This window comes from Scomber japonicus, chromosome 1 (genome assembly GCF_027409825.1).
Source record: "Scomber japonicus isolate fScoJap1 chromosome 1, fScoJap1.pri, whole genome shotgun sequence".
In the NCBI taxonomy this organism is placed as follows: Eukaryota; Metazoa; Chordata; class Actinopteri; order Scombriformes; family Scombridae; genus Scomber; species Scomber japonicus.
In genome coordinates, this window is record NC_070578.1 from 27,638,684 (window position 1) to 27,658,865 (window position 20,182).

The 20,182-nt window shown below is 35.9% G+C and overlaps 1 protein-coding gene across 2 annotated transcripts in view; it reads right to left on the reverse strand.

Annotated features, from left to right (window-relative positions):
- Nucleotides 1-1,450: 1,450 nt before the first annotated feature.
- LOC128357413 (protocadherin-9) overlaps nucleotides 1,451-20,182 on the reverse strand; it is a 202,719-nt gene continuing 183,987 nt past the window's right edge. For both annotated transcript variants that reach the window (XM_053317762.1, XM_053317770.1), the window contains one exon: nucleotides 1,451-1,818. In XM_053317762.1, coding sequence (XP_053173737.1) covers nucleotides 1,451-1,818 — 368 coding nt within the window. The remainder of the gene's footprint in view (nucleotides 1,819-20,182) is intronic.

Below are 20,182 nucleotides of genomic sequence, written 5' to 3' on the forward strand. Positions count from 1 at the left end.
AGCTATATCTTTTAGCATGCTATTCCATTGTGTAATTTGCCTTCCATGCTGTGGAGAAAAACAAACCTTTTCAGACAGTGGAATGACAGATGATCTTTCAGGATTGACCCATTATCTGCACATGCCTTTGTATTTTTCTACAGTACCAATGACTTGATTTTCGTACTTTAATATCTGTGTGATTATGTATTTAAATTTGGCAAACATTCAATGCATAAGGCATTTGATTATCAAACAGGATATTCTTTGTAGCCAACATGTTCTCATCGATTAAATAAGGACAATTCAGTGTTTGAAGAAACATCATGAAGGCACAGTTATTAAAGTGTTTTCTTACATATGGAAAATAATAGTCTGTGTGGAAATAATATATATACATATATGTCGATAAATTGTAAGTACTACTGAAGGATTGCACTCCCTCAGTTAAATCACAATTAAATCACAATTTGAATAAAATCTATACAGTAATAAGATCAACGTTAGATAAAACATTTAGCCATTTACAAATATATTGCTGTTTAATTGTACTGAACACTTTCAAAATCAGTTTATAGAGGAGAGCTTTCAGAGCTTTTCATTTTTATAATGCACATGTTGAGCACTGACATCCGTTATACAAAATGTTTTTTAAAAAAGGTTGGCCTGTGGTTTTGCAGTACTTGAAGAAAATTATGATGGAATATGGGCAACGTTGAGTATATTAGGAATGGAAATTTGTTTCAAAATGAACGTCAGGGATTTTAAAGAATTGGGTAAATGTTTTTCTTGTTGCACATTATGCCACATTATGCCACATTATAGATCTTTCTCCTGTTGAAATCCCAAATCCTGATGACAAGCCATTATGATGACAACAGCCAAAAACTGTCCTATTCACTGTGGTTATTACAGGTACATGATAGTGGTTAATAAGTCTTATTTACAAACACACAGACAATGACAGAATAAACAAGTGTCCACTAACAGTGTCTTAAGAACACTTTCTGAAATGTAATTCAATTTTCTTTGATTGTGTCGATTAATATAGTCCTGAACAACTCAATAACAACCACACCACACATATTTGTATATATTGGTCAGCCATGGTAGTTTTTTTTTTCTTGTAATTTGTTTTAATTTTCTCCATATTACGTATGTCCTTCCTCCACTTGTCCAAATCAAACATGAAGTGGACAGAAAATGTTACGTTGAAGAAATCCATGGAGTTTCATAAGAAAAAAAAGAGGTTTTCTCTAGAGCCTTAGTAAAGCTGGATTGTAGAGAACACAGCACAAGCACTATAGTTTTGTGGCCTACATTGTACATGTGGCTATCACACTGCAGAAGCATCAACTTAAGAGGGAAGAGATGAGTCAAGAAAAAGAAAGCAATAAAATAGGGGAGTTGCTTGTTCTGTTTACTGTGTCCAGATGTAAGGACAGCTCACAGCACAAAAGCAGAGTCCATCTTATAGCTGCTGGTCTTTTGGGCTGTCTGGGCAGGAGGCTGGCTGGCAGGACTTGAGACTATCCATTGGAATATCAGCCATGCCACTGGTGAAGTGTCCCTCTCCACTCCCAAACTGCTTCCTGTCACCAAAATGATCTGACCGCCCACTCTCATTTTTCCAGGTTCTGGTCAGAGTATGTCCATTGAGAAGTTTGTCCTTGGGACCCCATTCCCTCTGAGATCCAAAGCTGGACACAGGTGACTTGGGCTGGTGGTATGTTCCCAAAGTCGGGGGCATCCAGCAGTTGTCTGAATGTCCCAGGACAAGGCATTCCTGTGTACACATCTCTGTAGCTTCCACTAGACCACGAGGCCCCAGGGGGCCATCTAGGGAAATGACAAAAAAAAGAAACAGGTTAATATATTTAAATTTAGATTAGAAACTGTGAAACAGTTTGATAGCATAAAAACAAAGCATAGGACTAAACATGAAAATCACATTCAAAATGATTTTAGTCTCCACATTAATTTTAGAAAATTGATATATTTCCTCCTTTCATTAAATATTAATACCATGTACGTGTAGACCATATTTGAGTTATCCCTTCTGAGTAAAAAAAGGGATATCTTGAATCTAAAATATACTACCCCGTCTTCTAGAAACATTTAAATACATACAATCTGATTTTTTTTTTGGTTTGATCAACATAATGTTTTAATAAACATTTTGCTAATTTGCACAATGTCCAAACTGAATTCCATGAACTGATGTGTTTTGTTTTTTGTTTTTTTTTCTCGATTTTTTCATTTTATGTTCAGACATTCATGGTTAGGGAAAGATAATGGCCTTGATTAAACAGTGGAAAGATTTGCATTGACTTGAAGCACAGGACAGGGTGTGCTTACTCATTAATATAGAAGTTGTATATTTCAATAAACAATCGATTGACTTTTTGAACAGGCGTTAAGTTGCCTTCCTGCATTCACTGAGGCTCCCAAGCTCACATTTGAGATACATATTATGAGTCGGGAGAGCTGGATTCAGTGGACTATCCAGTAGTTACTGAAACATGAATGAGTCGTGCTTTTGGGAGTTGGTGAGCATGGGGGGGTTGCAGATCTTGAGGAGGATGAAAAGATGGATGAGTCCTCTTTGAGCACTCTCATATGGGTCCACAGAGAAATGTACTGTGCCTATATAATAAACTGTAAATAGACTGATGTACAGTATATTCTAATAAGCGATGGCGCTACACTGCAGAGGTGTTGGCTGATATTCACCCAGTGACTGGGCTAGCCAAACAATCAAACTATCTTCCTATCTTTCTTATGCTGCTATTGAATGTCAATCTTTTATATAAGTTAAGTGATCGTTTGACAATATTTTCTACAAATAGTGTTGGTGCAAACACAATGAAAGCCTTGCTAGCATCAATACTGTGGGTTTTCAGAAACTATTTGGACACCTTATGTTTCTGACCAACCTTGGCAAAGCTGTTTAAGAGCCTGGGGGCCAAAGCACCAAACTCTTTCTATTTCTGGAGTGTAAAGGGATAAATAGATGCTCCTCAGAACTGATTTCACAGGAAAAAAAATATATGAACCCTCTTCCCCAAAGCCATGGTAGAAAACAAATATTGAAGGTCAATGTACAACAGACTGTATCATCAGCAGGACGATCCTCTTTAACTCATTGCCACCATCTGGAAACTCCTCTGATGAACATGCATCTCCACTCAGACATAAAAAACAAACAAGTCAGTGTTTCAGGTGGCATTTGTTTGAATCTCATTTGATTGAAAAAATGCATACTGCACAGAAAGTAATGCAATCCAGCCGTTTGAGGATTTTTGTTACTCCTTTGAGTTTGTTGAATCTGTTTTTTCTTATTAAATAAGCAACTAATTCTGGTGTGTTTGTATATCAAGCTTCAAAAGGTAATGAATGTATCTGTTTGTGTCCTAAAAGAGATAATGATTACTATTTGTCCTAATTTGTCCCTTTACTTCACATATAGCTAATTGGCTAGTGGGTAGGTTCCGTAAAATTTCAAAGGGCTTTTTCGAAGCTCCTGTCTGGACCTGTTTTCCTCCTCATTAAATTAAACTTAGGTAGACAATTTGAGAGTATTTTACAAGATGTTAAGAGTTAGCTTATTAAAGGAGCAGGAAGGATAAGAAAAATATAATGCTGGTTGATAATGTTTTTGTGTTAAACTTAATACTGGAGATTAATTGAGCGGGCATGGATTAAATTATATGTCCATTTACAAACTAATGTTTAAATTCATATTAAAATTAAATGATTTTTAAAAAAATGGCTATAATGCCAGTAAAACATTTTGGTTTGCAAATCCTTATGACTGATTCCCAAAACTTCTAAACATGCTTCTCCCTCATGGTCAAAAACTGGTTAATGAAGCTTTAAAATTTGGCTAGTTTTACATTTATACTGCTGTTATCCAGTGTTTGATGTGAATATAAATACAGCATAATTTAATGATGTGTGTTAAAGTTTGCCAGAACTAGCAATTGTTAATCGGACAAACCCTTTTAACATAGTCGACCATTTTTATAACCACATGCAATTATTATTGTTCTGTTGTCCTGTTTAACTTTAATTTAATGTTTAATTATGTAATAGATTCACACAGCGTGCAATACTAAAAATAACATATGCATAGTACCTTTGATAAAAGCTCCTCTCTGACAGTCAGAATGTGCCTCCAAATATTTGATACCTCATCAAAGCATCTGTTTAGCCACTTGAGTTACTTGAGAGCCATGTCCAAACGGTCTAACATAATGGCCTAAAAAAGTTAAAATTATCATTTCTATTATTGTTGCCACCATTGCATATGAAATATGCTTGTGTTCATAGGATACACACTTCATACAAATCATTATAATAAAAGACACAAATACTAAGGATATTGTTTGAGATATTCAACACAACAAGGTAATTCATGTTTGTATATTTTTGTTGTCAGTGATAATACATCTACATTTTTCTGTTGTGACAATATTTTCATCCACACAGGCTTTCATATTCAAATTCTCAGAAAACAAAATACCAGTACCAGTCAAAAGTTTGGACACACCATTCACTTGAATGAGAAACATTTGACTGGTACTCACGAGAAGAGAAATTATTTCAGGTTCCTGTCCCTTTCTTGCTTGTGACATAAATGCAAATACAATTTTGAATGAGGGGGGGGGGGGGGTTAGTTTAGTTCATTTGCAGGATTTTTATGACAGGGCAAAACAATTAAAGTTATATATTTCTAGTTTATAATAAGAGCATGTCCTCATATTCACTAAGCTTTGCTGCCTGGAAACTGAGATGTGGCTTTGAAACCACATTCTGATATATGATGTGAAGAAAGCTAGAGATTCAGTCACCCTTCTGCATGAATGTGGTGTCCATCATAGTAACAGGCGTCCATAATTGGCATTTGAAGAGTCTAACCAAGACACACATTATCATAGTTGCATGAGGAACCACAGAAAGTAATAATACATGGTACCCAGGAGACAGCAAGATGAATTCTTCAAATTAGATTGTAGACGACTGAGTTCACATCTGGGGCTCTGTTAAGGAAGACCCTGTTCACACCTCGTTCTTCTTTTAATTTCAGGCAGACTAGGCACGGGAAGTGAATCCTGCCTCCAGCTGGTTAAAACAACAACACCTTTGGTCTTTGCAAATGGAAATGATGTATGTGTTTAGCTGTGTTTAGAACTGGGAAGTGAGGTCCAATCATAAGTGATCACTCGAGACGCATACAGAGACACTATTTTAATGCCAGGTGTGAACTGACATACTTAGAGCTGTCCACTTGTGATCAGCTCACCCAAGATGCTTGTTAATGCCAGGTGTGAACAGGGTGAGATGGAGGGAAAATAAAGAACTGAGCACATGTACATGGTGTGCAGTGTAGATCAGAGAAACCATTAACAAACCTGTCATTTTAGTGACTTGCTTTTTTCATGTGGGCCGGTAAATTATTATAATGAAGGCATGATTATGATGTCATTTCTTGCAACATTTTAATAATAGGATGCATGAAATGAAATTCAGTGAAGCAAAGTGAGCCATGATTCATCCATTAATCATGGAATAAGTCTATCTGTATATGGTATTAGCAGTTTGCGTATTGATTACAGCAGCATTACATGTTTATAATGTCTGTATTTCTTTCTCTTTTTTTTTTTGGTATAACAAAAGCCAAGCCAGTCATTAATCAAAGACACGTTGTGCTTTGCTTTTCCCTCGGTGTAAAAAACACGACCATTTGCATGTAGATTGGAACAATCAGTGGCCCCAATGGGCAGCAGAGGATAATTTGAATCAGCCATTTCCCTGCTAATCTCTGCATACCTGCTGTTTGAGACAATGCAGAGACAAAACCTGATTAAAAGACCACTTGAGGTATAGAGTAGATAGGTTTTTTGAAAAAATCTATATACATACACAGCTGTATTATATACTGTAGTACAGGCATGTTATTTTCAAACAGGGATACATGTACCCCAGGGGGTGCTTGTGTAATTTCAGGGGCCACAGGGAATAAAAATGTTGGAGCATCTCAGATGATTAATAAAAATAGATATCAATAAGAATAAGATAAGAAATTATGATTGGCACAAAATATACATATAATTTAATTAAGGAGGAAAATCAACAGCATGGGTCACAATAATTAAGCATCAGCTATACAGTATTAAGTGCTTTTTGCTGTGTGATAAGTGGTTCAGAAAGTGAGTAGAGAATAGATAGCTAAATGCTTGAAATATCCAGCTGCAGCTATGAAAAAAGTACACTTGATTAAAACTACTAACACAAAAAAAACCCAAACCTAAATATCTGCAATTTAAAAAATCACTCTCTTGCATTCAAAATAGCAGTTGAAACTTTTCAAACCCTTAATAATGAGTTAAGAGTTAGAATCAGGAGTGGCAATACCTAAAACATGCAGGGCAGTAGCTTTCCATAAACAGAGTTAGTTATTACTGATTTAAGGAATATGAAAAATATATTTTTAAAAATCATCTCCTTGTCCAACTGTGAAAAACTCAGATATAGCAGACTAAATACCTCTAACAATCCAAAACACTACACAGGATATTACTTGTGTCTCAATCTCTCTTTACTGGCTCCCTATTGATGCATATGTGAAAGGCGTCCTACTATTAACAATTGGCAGGAATATGCTGGTCCATTTAATTGAAAGGACGCTATAAAAGGTAAAACCATCTCCCATAAGTTTTCCCTTCAACTACAGATTTTCTGACGTTGTAAAATAATGATTCCAGATTCACCACAGGCTTATTAAACAGACTGTAACTCCCCACCTTATTAGCCATTGTCCTCTCTTTGTTTACTTTGTTGCAGTTTGTCACTGACTTCATTCTCTTGCGGCTTGACCTAGTATTGTCCTGTGTTTTCATATCCACGTAATCAATAAACACACACCCAACCACACACACACACACACTCACAGAGCAAGAGAGAGAGAAAAAATCCTTATTTTTATCTTGTTTTCCTCCCCCATTGTAGCTATTTGTTATAATCTTGTCTGATAATAGAGCTCTATGATTACATCTGACTTAACTTGACAGACATTGACCATCAAGGCTTATTGGCAGCTAGTTTCTTCTGATTATTTTGCTCACAAATCTAGAATAAGCTTGTTTGCATGCTGCCTTCCCACTCTGTAATCAGGATGACATCTTATGTCACCATTGTGAATAGGTTGGTGATTAAGCATATTGTCTGCAACACTTAGTTTTGTATTTTGATTATACTTTGTTGATTCGCTATTTTGTGCACAGTAACATAGCTGTACATGCAAATAGTGTAATCAAAAATCTGTCGCTAAAACCTGTGTGACTTGGAAAAGCCCAGAGGGTGTCAAGTGACATCCAGCGACTCTTGCTGAAACCTTGAAGAGCTGTGGACAGATGATAAGCACCATGACACTACAACTGCTGATAAGAGGCTGCTGGGCATGTAAACCGGTGTACTGCTGCTTGCAAACAAATTTGTAAATCTGAAATAAAAATCCTGTCTGGCCCACCGTAGTATAAGTGGACTCTTTCATGACTTTAGCATGTTAGCTTTAAAGTTAAGCCAGTCCCATAGCATAATAGTGTAAAATTTAGAGTTTAAATCTCCAAATTTAAATGAGAAGATTAAAGCTTTTTTGAGGCATAGGCAAGTTTTGCAGCCCAGCAATTAATTTGAGACAGACAGACAGACAGATAGACAGACTGACAGATAGATAGATAGATAGATGGATATGGCGTTAAGTCACAAGCACACACAAACACACACACACACACACACACACACACACAAGCAAATAGCCAGTGGCTGATGTTTGGTGCAAAGCCCCTGAGTGCTTTAAATAACATTGAGGCACAGGTGTTGAGGAATGCAACGGATTCAGAACTGTGTCAGATGGTGCTGACTTTTGCTTACAGCACTGTGCAAATGTTGCAGATGTCCACAAAGATAGATAAGGTAAAGACAAAGAAACCATTAGATTGCCTCCTGATACGTAGTCATTAGGATGTACTGGGAGCTGTTTAATTCTGCAGAAGAATAAATGTGAGCCATGGGCAAAAACTGTTTAACGATGGACATGTTGACCCAAAAAACATGCACATGGCTCTCTTTCAATCCTCCTACTCAGCATCAACAGATCACAGAGGTTACAGAGGAGGAGAGAATCATCCTCGTTTTTGTCCAGAGGTTGTTTCAGGGAGTATTCTTGTTTTAGTCTGCCGGCTATTAGGCTGCTAATGAGATAGCGTTTGGCTAATTAATTGGATGCGCACTATCCGTGCTGATGTGCCAGTCCCACACCAACAACCTACAGCCTTCAGAATGGCAAGGGGGAATGGGTGGAGAGGGAGTAAAAGTGATTGAGTGCTGGGGATTTAGTGTCCATAGGGCTTGTTTATTTGTCCATGCTGTGAAGCATGCCCAGATGTTGTTATTTGGGGATGAATGAGGCTTTGTTTTGGTCCAGCATGGAGGCTCAAAGTGCCATACCGCTCTCTCCAGCTGCTGCTCAAAAACCCACAAGATAGGTCTGGCAGATTAATTCTCTGTGTTTCAAATCTGCTGGAGGTTTTCTTTTTGACTCTTTCACCCTCCACTGCATACATACATACACCAATCCATCAATGTATATAGCTACACACATTATAAATATAGCCTCTATTCATAAAGCCTCACACACAGAGCAAATATATTGCAAACAACTTAGGGTATAGTGGTTGGTGTCCAACAAGAGACAGAAATATAGCTCTGGATAGCTTTTTGCAGCAAATTCGAAAACAGGTCCTGTGATCTACAGTAAAGGCTATCTGGGGTTGAATAGATATGATAGTGAACAGAGCAGAACAGAGCAACATGCTGGATGCATCCTCAGGAGAATACTAGTCTGGCTGATGGATCCTTTCTAGTGCTTCCTTTGAGGCCAGGCAGCAGCTTCTCATGAGAGGAGATGAAGGGCAGGAGTGAGTCGAAATAGAAAAAGAAGACAAAGCTTGAGAATGGAAGTGAATGGTGGTCAGAAAGATGGAAAGGAGGAGTGAGTAAGTTAGATGAGAAGAAAGGTGAGTTAAGCATAAACAAAGACACAAAGCCTGTCAAAAAATGACTGTAATTTACATAATTTACATGATCACTGATATTATTGGCTTAGACTTTGCTTAAAACTATTCTCAGATCAATTTGTAATTCAAATATTCAACCAAAGGCACTCCGTATTGACCCAATATTTAAAAGTACTCTTCATAGAGTGATGGAGTCACATGGGCAACTGAAATGTGTGTGATTTATTGTGGAAATGAAGTTCAGAAGATGTTATTAGCATTTATTATTCTTTTTGGCAGTCAAAAGAAAAGTCACTTCATCTTAAATGTGTGCTGGTAAATGCACACTTCACACTGCATATATATCTATATAAATCAATGCAGTATTTGTCTACTGAAAGTTTCTATCTCTGAAAATTGTATATACATATTTAAGGTATTCAGTATTCAGTACTGTGAAAACATCTCCAGCAGCAGTTACAGCTTCAGATATTCTTGGCTATTCTTCTAGGACTTTGTATTTTTTCACTGTCTTTTATTTGTGTCTTGTTTGCTCTGTACATTTGGGTTGAAGGATTTGAATCATTATCTACAATTCGGAAAGCTTTAAAATCTAAAGTAGTACTATACAATAGCCCAGTCTGTTACCTAAACAGCCTACAGTGTTTTAAAACTGCATGTGATGTGACAACCAAAGCTTCCAATCAACACTGACAATGTTTTATGTTTTAATCAAAATGTATCAGATTGTTAGTCAAAATTGCAATCACATAAGACACAATGAATTCATTAGTTTCATCTATTTTACAGTTGTGACTCTTAAATGTGATGAGATGTAGTGTAGAAGGAGCAAAGTAAAGCTGCCTTTGACACTTGTTTCTGAGCATTGACCCCCCCCCCTTTACTGATTATTGATCATGTAATTTTCATTTGGAGATTCACATTCATAACCACTTTGTTGCAGTAAGGACCCAATATGATTTGGTTTTGTTTTGGTGGAAAGGGGCTATTACATTAAGAGACCTAATCTAAGACTGCTTTCTTTACCCTCAGTGTTCTCTTCACTCAGTATTCCCTCAAAACTCCACTGCAGCTCTCTAGGGGTTAACTTCATATCCACTATAATTGGAATATTCTATCAAAGTTTTTGAAATTTAGTAAAGTAGGGTGCATCTTCAAAACATACTCTTTTTACAACTAAGTGACAATACGGCTACAGAATATTCTCAAAAGATGAGCGAACAGAAGTTGGTTTAAAACTTCACTTACATGAAGTAAGGAAGCCAGTGCATATGTTATGAACCATGTGCTATGAATTCTCCAGTGCAGTCGAAAACCATCTGGCCTCTCAAGCTTGGGAAGAAACTTAGGGTTCTCCAGGATCAGATACTGCAGACTGGCCACAGAATCAGCAGAGCTCTGTGTCAGACATGCAGCAGAGTATTAGCACAGGGGCGTTCCAAAAGACTGACCTTTCCTGCTCATCTTCTACAGTACACTGCAACTTTAATTTGCAGTCAGATTACTCCTTTTATACTGCAGCGGATCCCTGTATTTCCGTTTGATTCTTTTACACATAATAAATAATGTATATTGCACACTTTTTAATATCTCTGGAAAGATGAGTGTCATTGTGTATCTGTTATAGCAGGATGTTTGAAAAAGAATTAGGACAGGCTCCCTTTACCTCCCTCATGAACAAAGTAAAAACTTAAGTTCACCTGAAATGGAGCACTGATGAATGCGGACATATACATATCATTCTTTCCAGTACCTGGTAAAAACAAAAAATAGGATCTGAAGTGAATTGAACTCCCAGTGATCTGTTCTGACATACTTGACTTTTGGGTTTTGCTTTTTTCTGACAGAAGAACAAGCAACTTACAATGGGAGGAATGAAGGTGCAAAAAAGGGCTGTTTTCATGAGGCTCTGGTACTTTAGTGTATGCAACAAATGGCATATTCGATGAATTAGAGAAGACGAGAACACTATTCTTTGTGGTTTGGTGCTAGAAGAAAAGGTGCAGAATAAAAGCATGATTAACCAACTGGTAAAAAAAAAAACCTATTGTCTGACCAGGAGGCATCAGCAAAGGTGATGATGAGGATGAAACTAAATTCCACTGTAGAAAACACTGTCCACCCCCTCTGTGGTGAGAGAAAGCTATAGAACATGTTCACCCATCGCCTCAGCAGCCACACTATTGCCTACAGCTATTAAATTGTACAATGCTTTGTGACCAAGAAGCTCAAATCCAACCCAACTAGGAGGGAACTGAGGCAAAGCGTCTGCTATTGCACTGCAGAAACTAAACAAGCCACCATGGACTGCTCACTACATTTGTATCCTCAAGAATCCAAAACATTTTGAGCCTTTTGCTGCAGTGTTTCTGTATATTCTCGCAGATTCTGTGATTTCTCTGTAACTTTGCTATCTTGTTCACTTTTAGATCATACAATGGTGTTTTGAATAACGCATGCTTTTTTTGCTTTTTTTTTTGTAAACTGCCATTTTTCTGTGTATGGTGAGTCTGACCTGGACAGCAAGGAAAACAAATCACCAATGTATATATTTAATGCTGTTTACAACACTAATAGCCATTTTCAAGGCGTACACTGCAGATGGCCTTCTGTTTACTTACCATACACTTTAAGTATAATTTCATATTAATTAATTGTTATTTGATGTAGGAAAAAACTAAAAATAACTTCTTTGTTTTACTTTTAAAAGTGGAGGAGAATAATTTTAATTGACTTGTCTCAAAGATAGTTTTGACAGCACCGCCATGTTTGACACAAGTAAGACATTTGATATTCACACCTTCAGTTTGATATGTGCTCCCATTATCATCAACCCTCACACTCTCCATCTATTTAACTATCCATGTATGACGCAAATCATTCATTCCATTATGGCTATTTATAATTAATATGGTAACTTAAGTACAGTATACCAAATAAAATAATCAGTTTATTCTGTATTGTTATTGGTTAGTAGTTAATGAAAGGAGTTTTGCAGATTTTACAAAATGATCTTACATATAGTGTTAGTGATTCTACATGATGGCTTCATGTTTTGAAAAGAAATAAAAATATTTTTTCATAGACGTCACCCAATATTCTTACTGATAGTTTTCCTCCTGCATGGTTTAAATCGTAAAGGGACTATTAAGTCTATTTTCCCATGCACTTTATATCTAGCAATATAGCAAAAAGGGATACCGACCAATCCAACCGATTCCTTGAGTTGAAATCAATCAGAATTTATTAAATGATCATATATTTTTTATTTATTTTTATTAAAATATAATGATGAACAGCAGTGTAGACATTTGTCTTTTATGTCTTTGTGTGGCAAAGTAAAGATGGCAATACAGATTTTCAAAACACATTTAAATTGCTGTTTTACACAGCTCAGTGCAAGTGCTCAGTCCCCATGACAACAATAGCCATGTAAAAATGATTTCTTCTCCCTCTCTAATCTTCCACTGCATTAGTCTCAGCCACTGACCTTGTAATCTAATTTCTGTTCTAAGTCAGTGACTATGCCTGCTCATCTCAACAGTGGATCGAATACATTTCTGGTCCAAGACCCTTAGTATAACTGATCATAAGAATGAGACAGATGTGTGATAACTGATTCAGTTTTTACACTTGCCCCTTTTTATTTTTCAAGAATAACACACATCATGTGTTATTCTGTTCTCGTACTCCATTGGACAAGTGACATGTTCGAGACAATGCTAATTTTGATCTGTGGTTGCATTAATTCATCTTCTGGAGATCATGAATATCAATGGCCAATTTCATGGTGAGGCCTAATCAAATGTTAGACCCCCTAACATTTTTGAAACCACATCACTAGTGTGGCTGAAAAAAAAAGTCTACATATCCTTGCCCAGAGCAAATCCACATACACACAGTTAAACAACACCCAGACAACAGTCTCTAGCAGTCTCTATGTTGACATTTGAGATATGAAGCACAGATTTCAAATTCAATACCAGAGGATTATCTTTTAATCATTGTGAGCTTGCTGTGGCTGTAATGATGTAAGTAATTCACAGTAATGGATAATGATCACATTGACCTCACATGACAGTAACAGTACACCATGACAGCAATTCACTTTTCCCTATAAATACAAGACATCACTAGAGCAAACCATCTAGGTGAGAGAAAATAGTATCTGTCAGTGTCGCCATGTTTTTGTTTTGTAATGAAGTGGTTTTTTATTTACTGAGTGTAGTGATTTTAATCTGGACGGCATGGCAAGATAAATTGTTAATGATGGTTTGCTATAATATAATGTAATAAATACTAGATTTTCTTGAGCAAAATAATAATAATAATAATAATTTGTCATTATCAATGTATTAAACTATTTTAAGTGTATCTGTTTTGTATTTAAAGTAGCATTTAATTAAAATTCACCTCTAAATGTCAAACTAGTGTACATACTGTATCTGCTGAATATATTGTTGTAATGAGTTTAATGAATAGTTCAACCTTTTTATTTATATTAGTGATTCTAATAAAAATTACGAAGTCATGCAGTTAATGTATTACAGTATAATACCCTTTCAAAAAAATAATTGATAGTGAGAAGAAATGGTAAAACGTATCAGAAATATGTGTATCACCTTTTGTCATTCAATTAATTTCAGCTTTTCCTACATTCCTTTTTAAATAATCATATCAGACAGAATGTTAATATTTAACATATTTGCAAAATCTTGATATTGAGCAAAGTGTTTACTGTCAATGTTTTATACTGTTTTTCCTCAAATGTGACAGGTAAAGCACAACGGTATGGTTAAATGTTGGCAACTTAATCCATTTGGTAGAGGTCTGCAATACAATTAAAACACAAGAGTTGTGTGAATTAAAGTATGGTTAAGGAAAGGCCAACAAACCACCGAAGAATAGCTTATGGTCATAGTTAAATTGTACCAATAGCAACACTGACTTCCAGTATAACTAGTGTGTAACATTTCTATTGCAAATTAGTTGTATATAAACAGAATTTGTAGGAGACAGAGTGTAGCCTTGTGGTTTACCACAATACACGTTGGGCATATTATGGATTATGATTTCTCTTTATGACTCTACACAAAAATTGCACTGCGCTAACACTAATGTCCTCTTAAACCATAAAACGATACACATGATGTATTGTAAATCTGCTGTTTTGCTATAAAGATTTGCTATAAAGATTAGCCTAATGCACATTGATTTATACATATTCATTAATTTCTATTGCAATTAAAACAGGGTAAATCAGAGCAGATACTGTTCTTTTTTTGTATAATTGTTCATGCTGTTCAGGCAGTTAAGCCGTAATTTATATTCCCTCTAATACACTATACCAGTATTTCATTAGCACTAAAGGGGGGTAGAAATGCAACTGTATTTTATTATTTTTTAAATAACTTGTTGACAAGGTTGTTTCTTGTAAATTTTGAAATAAAAGCACCTTGTCTACACGCCCTCCGTTGTCTACACGCCCTCCATCTGGAGTCACTCAACAGACCTCAACAAAGACTGTAGACTCTGAATGAGCAACGCAGACAAGTAAGTGGCCTGTAGCAGAAAGCAACAACTGTGTAACAGATATGGTGCTAGTTATTCCTAAAATTATTTTGGAGTATACTTTCCAGGCATGTGCTCTTCCAGTAAAGCCCCCACACACAATCATAAGCATAATACATTAGCATAAAGAGGATGGGGACACAGCAGGTACAGTAGCTGCTTACTTGCAGAGGTACAACAAAAGGCTAATAGAAAAAAACAATAATGAGTGAGAGGTGAGATAGAAAAGGAGTGAAAAGAGAAAAAAGAGAAACCAATTCAGGCTCTACAGTGAAGTAGTAGCAGAAAGACATGCAATTCTCTGTGTTGATCATTACCTTGAGCCTGAAGGAATTTGATAATAAAACAGAACCTTGTTAATCCCCCGAGAGCTCTGTAATTGCAATGTTGAGGTACATCTCCTCTCTGTTAATAATTGTAATTTCAGAGCATGCTCTGCCTACATATACATTTATTCATAATTACCTGAGGGAAAGGATAGTGCCGTACTGTCTATTAAAAGTGCACTGAATTAAATGGATATAAGGTATCCTTGAAAAAATAGGGACAGTAATGTATTGATCTGGTGGGAAAATGCAGCTTGTAAAATGGTTATATTTGACTTCTTTTTTTGAGGGATTTTTTTTTCTGTTTCAAGGTCATCAATATCAAACAGGGACTACACAGTACATACCATTCTTATCCCGTGCTCTTTGCATAACGTGTATTCTGTTTAAGTCATCCATGATTTAGATGTAATGGGAGCTATACTTGCATGCATGCCATCAACACTTTACAGGTACTTGCTTTTTTCTGTTGCCGCTAAACATAAGCTTGCAGCTCAGCTACATTGTGTCATGTAGTTTGCAAGTATGTCTACTCGTTAAGAAAGCAAATGTGTCAGAATTTACAAGTTGTTCAGGCATTAAATTGGCAGCGAAGGAAGAGGTTTGCACCTCCTCTTCAATGCTGGGAACCGACTGCCATGGCTGCAGTGGTGTTAACGTGTTAAAAAGAAATGGTAATTGAATTGATGAGAAAATAGTGTGTAGTGAAAATGTACTAAATGTTCAAGGTATCATGTTGAATTGTAGGCTGTATGCAGAGTTTAAATATTCACTGTTTTAAGATTTAAAAAATATGTCTCTCATGGGTACACACACAAAACAGATATGGTGGATGTGAAATGTTGACTGATTTGATTGATACAGATTTAAACAAGGAAATCAGTGATTGATAATGTATTTTACAGATGCATCTCATCACTAAAAAGAGTGGCAGTCACATTGTGTTCTTTCAGTTTACAGAATGTGTTGGGTTTGAAAAAAGTATAAAGCAAGAACATGACGGAAGTGAAAACATGATAATGATAACATGAAATGTGTGATAGCAATATGCATAAATCTGATTTGTGAGATGGTGGGTGCACTAGGAGGAAGTGGAGGTCAGCGCCTGGCAGAGGCCCCTGTTGGGTGCAGGTGGCGAATAACTTCTGTCAGCCAAGTAATTAAGTGTCCATCACATCCTTGCAGGAGGGCTATGCAACCCAGAAGCTTCTTCCAATCTCCATCTGTGAGAAGGGCTGGAGCTACAATATGGCGCCACATATGATCAGTATATCTATACCAACACTTGAAAAACTGCGATACTGGGAACTTGACATGTTTATAGCACCCATGATTTTGTTTTATTGAAAAATGAATGAATTAAATAATAAAGGAAGGATCATTAGAATAAAGGAAGATATTAATTTTCATGGATCATTTCATTATCATTTAAAAAAATAAATCAAGCAGGTGAGAAAACTGATGAGTGGATTTAAAAAATAGCCTTTTATCTTTTTATCCCTAGGTTTCCAACTACAATGAGTTAGTAATTATAGTGAGCAACAGTATGCACTGGCTCATGTGCTTGACTGATGTCACAGCACTGTTTTCTTGGTTTATTCTACAGACTAAAGCTGTATGTATTTCACTCTTGAGACTGTATGATAGAGAGACCATAATCCAACCCTAATCCTGACCTTACATTGAATGATAATATTTACCTCTATTTAGGCTTTAGTCTAAAATCTGAAATTCCAGGTTAATCAGGTGAACTTACGTGACTTACTGATGAACCAATTTATTAAAATGCAATTGAATGGCAGCTAAAAGGTAATTTCATTTATGGTTAAAATGACCAAATGTGGCTGTCACCACACTTTAGGTGTGCACAATGTCACAAAGAAGCTGTAGCTTAAATATTTCTAAAACACTAACTATATGGAGAGAGAAACCAGCATGGACTGTGATTTGTCAGTTTTAGCAATAGCCATGAACAACCTTCACATTTTCACCCTTTAGTAGAGGAATCAATCAAAGGTAATAATTACCTGTGGTAATCATAAACATGGATTTAATTGATATGGGTTCTGACCTTTGATGGGGTTCCTGAAGGCAAAATGTCGAAAGGAAAAGAAAAACACATTACAATATGAAGGTGATCTATTACGATTCAAACACTGGCTGCATTCCAAATGTAAGCTGCAAAATGTGCTTTATGTTGCATGAAATACGTATCTCATTCTAGGCTTAAAATGCTTCTACCATGATTACTTTGTAACAGGTGAACCAGTGACAAACTCATGTGACATCTAGCTGCAATGTAATACAACATTTTTTTGACTGGGTAAGTGTTGATATCGGTGGTTACTCTCATTCTTAATGTCGGAACATGTGTGAAACTAATTTGTTGTTTTTGAAGATGGCAGCAATTAATCTCTCAAATGACCTGGCTAGATTAAATGAGAAGAAAGAGAGGATGCTAGGAAAATAAATGCCAGCATTAGGGAAGAAATTACAAGATGACCTTACTGAACAATGATTTATGGATTCCCTAGTCAAGCAATTACAGCAGGTGATACCTTTGAAATTTCAAACCATGGAAATTAAATTTGCTCCTTTGCAAACTGTGCACTTGTCAAGGACATTTAAACTGTTACCCACATCGGGAGGCTCTTCTGCAGTCATCCCTCTTCGCTTGGAAAATCACTCAGCTTTCAGAGTGATAGAGCACATGGGGGGTGGACAAAATAATGAAAACATCTAACAATACATGAATATCAAGTGTCTAAAAAGCAGCAAAGCTCAAGGACATAGACTTTTGAGGGGCCATGAAAGTTATAATATCTTAAATATTATAGGAAGTGGTCAATACACTAATATTTGATACATTATTTGTACAAATGATTTGGTTCCAGCAATTACAACTTGCACAAACAAACTAGTTGTGTCTTTTTTGTGATGATCACCATAAACAAAATAGTTATTGGATTGTAGTCAATGTAGATAAAAATACAGCCATCTGGATGAAAAAAAGAAAGATACATGTATTTTAGTGATTGTTAAGACTGTTTTGTAAGCAGCTGACCTTAAGTCTACATCAATTGAGCTTTGACCTGCAACCCCCTCAACTCAAAAATATGTTGTTCTTCTCATTTCTATGATTGAATGTTTGAGCTAGAGTTTGTACAGTGTGTAGAATTATGTTGAATGACCCATAGGACTGTAATAAAGATCTGCCAAAGACCATAACATGCAACCTTCCAAAACTGTTACAAATCACTTTTAAACGGTAATTGTATTTGGTAAGTCTGGTTAGGTTTAGGCACAATTCACCACCGTCACATTTGACAAACATATGACCATATATTTGTTTCCCTACTTTTTTAAATATAAAAACACTTTGAAAGGGTAAGCCTCTTTTCATGTATCATTTCTGTTATTAAGACACCACAATAACAGTAGAATTCATTGTGCTTTCAGTGTATGGCTCCATTTTCCATTCCACTTGTTTCAAAAAAGAAGAAAGATCATAACAACCTTGCTATTTTGAATCCTGTTTAGAAGAAACAAATCAATCAAACTAATCTCAAGGATTATGTTCTTTCGTTGGCTCTCTGAGGGAGTGATGATAAGAGAATATTTTTATTATGCTGCCTTGTGTAAATGCTAAGCATCGAGGTGCTCATAAATCCTTACATCTGTTCCTACCATCATGACTCTCCCCTGCCACTCCTGTTGTAATGGCTTTTTCCAGCATGAAACTGCAGAACATGGAACATGAGGATGAAAGCAGAGTTGCACAGCACTCAGGTGCATTTGGAGCACATGTCTCAGCCCCACCATATGTCACCAAAACATGAAATTACTAGACATATGAACACAGGTTTCCATTACTAAAGAAGACCCTAATACTGAGCAGAGAAGGTTTATGTAATGTATGTACATTGACATGATAAGGATGATAAATGCTAACCATTTTAAATGTTTCTTTCTGTCACATTGATCATATTTGCAGACTGATCCTTTACCCACCATCATCCAAGCTAACAGCTGGCAGAGAGAAGTGTTAATGCTGGAGTGCATTTCATTTCTACATACTTCCATATTCTAATACAAAATTTAAATTTAAAAACACCAAAACTAACAACCAAACAAAACAAATATCAAACAGTTATAATGAAAGCAGCTGTTTTGGACCATCAGGTGGATAATTATAACAAATGTACTGCTGTAAAAAATGTCACATTACTATTTAAAGGACCAGTATGTACAATTTAGGTAGCTCTATTGGCATAAAATGGAATATAATATTCATGATTATGTTTTCATTAGTATATAATCACCTGAAAATAGGAATCACTCGGTTTCATTACTTTAGAATGAGCCCTTTATATCTATATCGGAATCAGGTCCTTCTCCACAGAGCCTGCCATGTTGCCTCATTGCGTTTTTATATTAGCACAGAACAGACAAACCAGACACTGACTCTTTCATATTTTTTGCAAGTTTTGTGACAAATGTAATTTCTCCTACACAGGGTGAGGGCGAGGATATAATATGCAACCAACTGAATATTAATATGTTACTGCTAAATAACAGTCAAAACTACACACTGGCCTTTGGTTTTATATTTTTCTCAGTAATGACATAAGAATGGTAGGCAGCTGTGTTTGCAATAGTATGAGCTTTCCTACATGTTGAAATTAATATCAATTTCATAATTTTTACATTAAACTTATTAATTTGTTTTTTTCAGTTACAACTGCATGTAAAAGCTGTTTTGTTTTCATTGATATGCAATATTGCAATTATCAAGTATTTATGTCAGACACAATATGTTAACATGGCAAATTTGGTTGCATATTTTCATTGAACGGATAATTATTGAAAATCTATATTTTAAATATATTTAGGTACTATTACACATTGTCAATATTTTCAAATATTCTCAAATGTTATAAAATTAGGAGACACTGAATAATATATATATATAAATACAATATTTTATTTACTTGCATGTTTCTTTTTTGCACTCAGTCTCTCTCTTTTCTTCATGATCACTTATTGATTGACAGGAAAACATGTGTTTAAGGTGTATCTTATGAAACTGCAAAAAATGACAATATTGGTATGTTGGAAAAACAAACAACAGCAAGAAAGCATTCAGCATTTAAAGTAGCAAAGAATAGCTAGGAAATTGTAAATGGCACTCTGTCAAAAAACATTCCTCCTATAGTCCTCTCAGTC